The 2573-nt window shown below is 40.3% G+C and overlaps 1 protein-coding gene across 1 annotated transcript; it reads left to right on the top strand.

Annotated features, from left to right (window-relative positions):
• The first annotated feature begins 526 nt into the window (after positions 1 to 526).
• LOC107061855 (DNA polymerase-like) lies at positions 527 to 1306 on the top strand. The gene is made up of 2 exons (XM_015311769.1): positions 527 to 665; positions 753 to 1306. Exons 1-2 carry the CDS (start codon positions 527 to 529, stop codon positions 1304 to 1306), a joined length of 693 nt encoding a protein of 230 aa, XP_015167255.1.
• The last annotated feature ends 1267 nt before the right edge of the window (positions 1307 to 2573 follow it).

Raw genomic sequence — 2573 nt, 5'->3', positions numbered from 1 at the left:
GGATTTAGACAGCCTCTTTGACTTTATTGAGGCCTATGTTGTAGCACCCTCTGGTATGAAATAACCTTTCTTGCCATATAGGAGTTCTAAAAAAAGCCTAATCTTCCCAACAAGTGAATTTGTTGGTGTTTATTCTAGTGAAGAATTAAAATATGCTAAAAGCATAGGACACCAGGTGACCCCTCTTTGTGGCTACATCTTTCAAAAGATTACCCCCTGTACCCCCTTTGGAGATTTTGTTACCACTCTCTCGCAAAACAGGATAAAAGCAAAGAAAGATGGGAATGATTCGCTAGCAATTGTCTACAAGATCCTTATGAATTCACTGTACGTAAGATTTGGTATCAACCCCAGAACAACGGTGACAGAGGTCTACGATTATTAGAGATATACGGGGATAAGTTGAACTGCTGGTTTTATCAATGCTGAGATGTTTACCCATAAGTTCTATATAGTTCCTTAGAAAACTAATACGGAGCGGGGTCTAGATACTGAGTGGAACCCTTCAAATATATCAGCTTTCCAGATGGCTGCGGCTATCACAGCATACGCTCGTATCCATATGCACCATTACATATCCAGAGATGATTGTCACTATATCGATACCGACTCCTTTCTTCTTAATGGCCTACTTCCAGATTTAGACATATCTTCCATGGAGTTAGGCAAGTTTAAACTGGAGTATGCATCCTATTAGGGTATCTGCTTAGCGGCTAAGAGCTATATTCTTTCTAAAGAGTGCCACGATGCAGTTATTAAATATAAGGGGGTGGCTAAATCCCTTGTAACTCCTAAGTGGTATAAAAAACAATACGAGAATTTAAATCGCACCACAGAGGCTGTTGTGAAAACCCTATTCTATGTTAATTGGAAAACGCTAGACGTCGGTGAAAGGCCTATTAATGTCCACTTAGGAAGCCCTACTAAAAGCAAGAGGGAAGCAGTCTATGATAATAATAATGCTTGGGTTGATACAAAACCCTTCCATGTGATAGACTACGCAGGACAAGAGATAAGAGTATTAGAATGGAAACTTCACTCTCTTCAAAAAGAGTATGAGCTTTTAACAGCTACTATAAACAAATATAAGGATGGTAAGAGTCAAAACTCTGATGGTAAGAGTCAAAACTCGGATGGTAAGAGTCAAAACTCGGATGACTCTAATAAATATACTATTCAAACATCTTCAGATCCTATGAGATCGAGTATTCAAAACCTGGAGCCACGTCAGGCCCCTACTCTATACATCCATCCCCCGAAGAAGTCAAAGAGGAAGAAAAAGTGGAAGAAAAAGAGGAAGAAGTAGGCTTTCAAAGCAACGATTTCTTCCACAACTAGATTTAGGTAGCGCTATAGTTTGTTCGTGATACCCCCATCCCGGGAATCATAACCACTTCGTAAAGGCACCATAAACTGAAGTACACTCTGATGTACGGGGGCTCCAACACTCCATACTGAAGATGTCTTATCAAGGGTTTGTTTTTCCGAATTAACAATAAAATAACCCTATATGTAATGATAAATCAGCGCTATAGGTAAATTCCTTAAGCCATGTAAAGTCTCGCTACAAGATCCTAATTTCTAAAGGTATCTAATATATCTTTCAATATATCTTTCGTTGTAGAAAGAAAAGACAGATTCCTCTGACCCACATCTGTCAACCCACCTCACCCGCCTTTTTGAAGGATCGGGGTGTGGCCTCGCCTTTTACAGCTACTTAAATGCCTATAAGTCTGAATCCTAGCCTATAACTCTTCATCCTAACTTAGAATTATGAATATACCCACCCCATTCCGGATGGGATGCTACTGACCGCTAAAACGAATGATATCATAATTCCTAATCCTTAGCCCTTAAGCAGAGGACCACTACCCGAAATTGTTAATTCGCACAAAGGCTTTTCATTAATAGCTTTTCTCATAGGCAGAGCCACATCATCGGTTTCGAGAAATTTGACAACGTTGAAACTGAGAAACCTGTAGCCAGGATCAAAATAGAGCTCGTAATTTAATATAGCCTCAAAAATAGATGGATCGGGCATAGAGCTATGGTCAACCTTATACCAAATAGTATATCCCACCCCTTTAATAATAAGTGTCAAGTAGATTCCAAAATACCCCGGCCCGCATGTTACAACATCTGTGAGAACCTTTTCAACAACACCGTTCACTAAACCATGAAGGCCAGCCCTTCGGCTGGTTGATGGTAATAAAACTTCAGGTGATATTTGACTTGTAATGTATGATAATCCGAGCTCATTGCTGTATATAGAGAGCTTCTCTAAATGTTCGGTAGAATATTCCAGCTCCTTTAGTACAAATTCGGATTGTCCAGGAAGAAAGCGATATGCAAATCCCATACTAGATTGCCCTACACCCTTGTAAGAGATCATTTGAACATCCTCAAAGCTCACACCATTCTTCAAACCCTGGATTAACCCTTCCCACCAGGGATGAAATAAATGTACAGCACCAGACAGAGAAGGCGGAATGACGGCCTGAGAGCTCCCACTACCATCATTTTCACTATCTTCAAGGCTCAGTTTAGCTAACCGCTTACAAAGAACCTCGCCA

Source organism: Solanum tuberosum, unplaced genomic scaffold (assembly GCF_000226075.1).
Source record: "Solanum tuberosum cultivar DM 1-3 516 R44 unplaced genomic scaffold, SolTub_3.0 scf00175, whole genome shotgun sequence".
NCBI lineage: Eukaryota > Viridiplantae > Streptophyta > Magnoliopsida > Solanales > Solanaceae > Solanum > Solanum tuberosum.
This window is presented reverse-complemented; position numbering and strand designations above follow the sequence as displayed.

Excerpts from the sequence above, each read along its gene's own strand:
- LOC107061855 (XM_015311769.1), top strand. The coding sequence starts at position 527 with ATGGCTGCGGCTATCACAGCATACGCTCGTATCCATATGCACCATTAC. Across the intron at positions 666-752 it reads CATATCTTCCATGGAGTTAG|TTATTAAATATAAGGGGGTG; the intron begins GCAAGTTTAAAC and ends GCCACGATGCAG.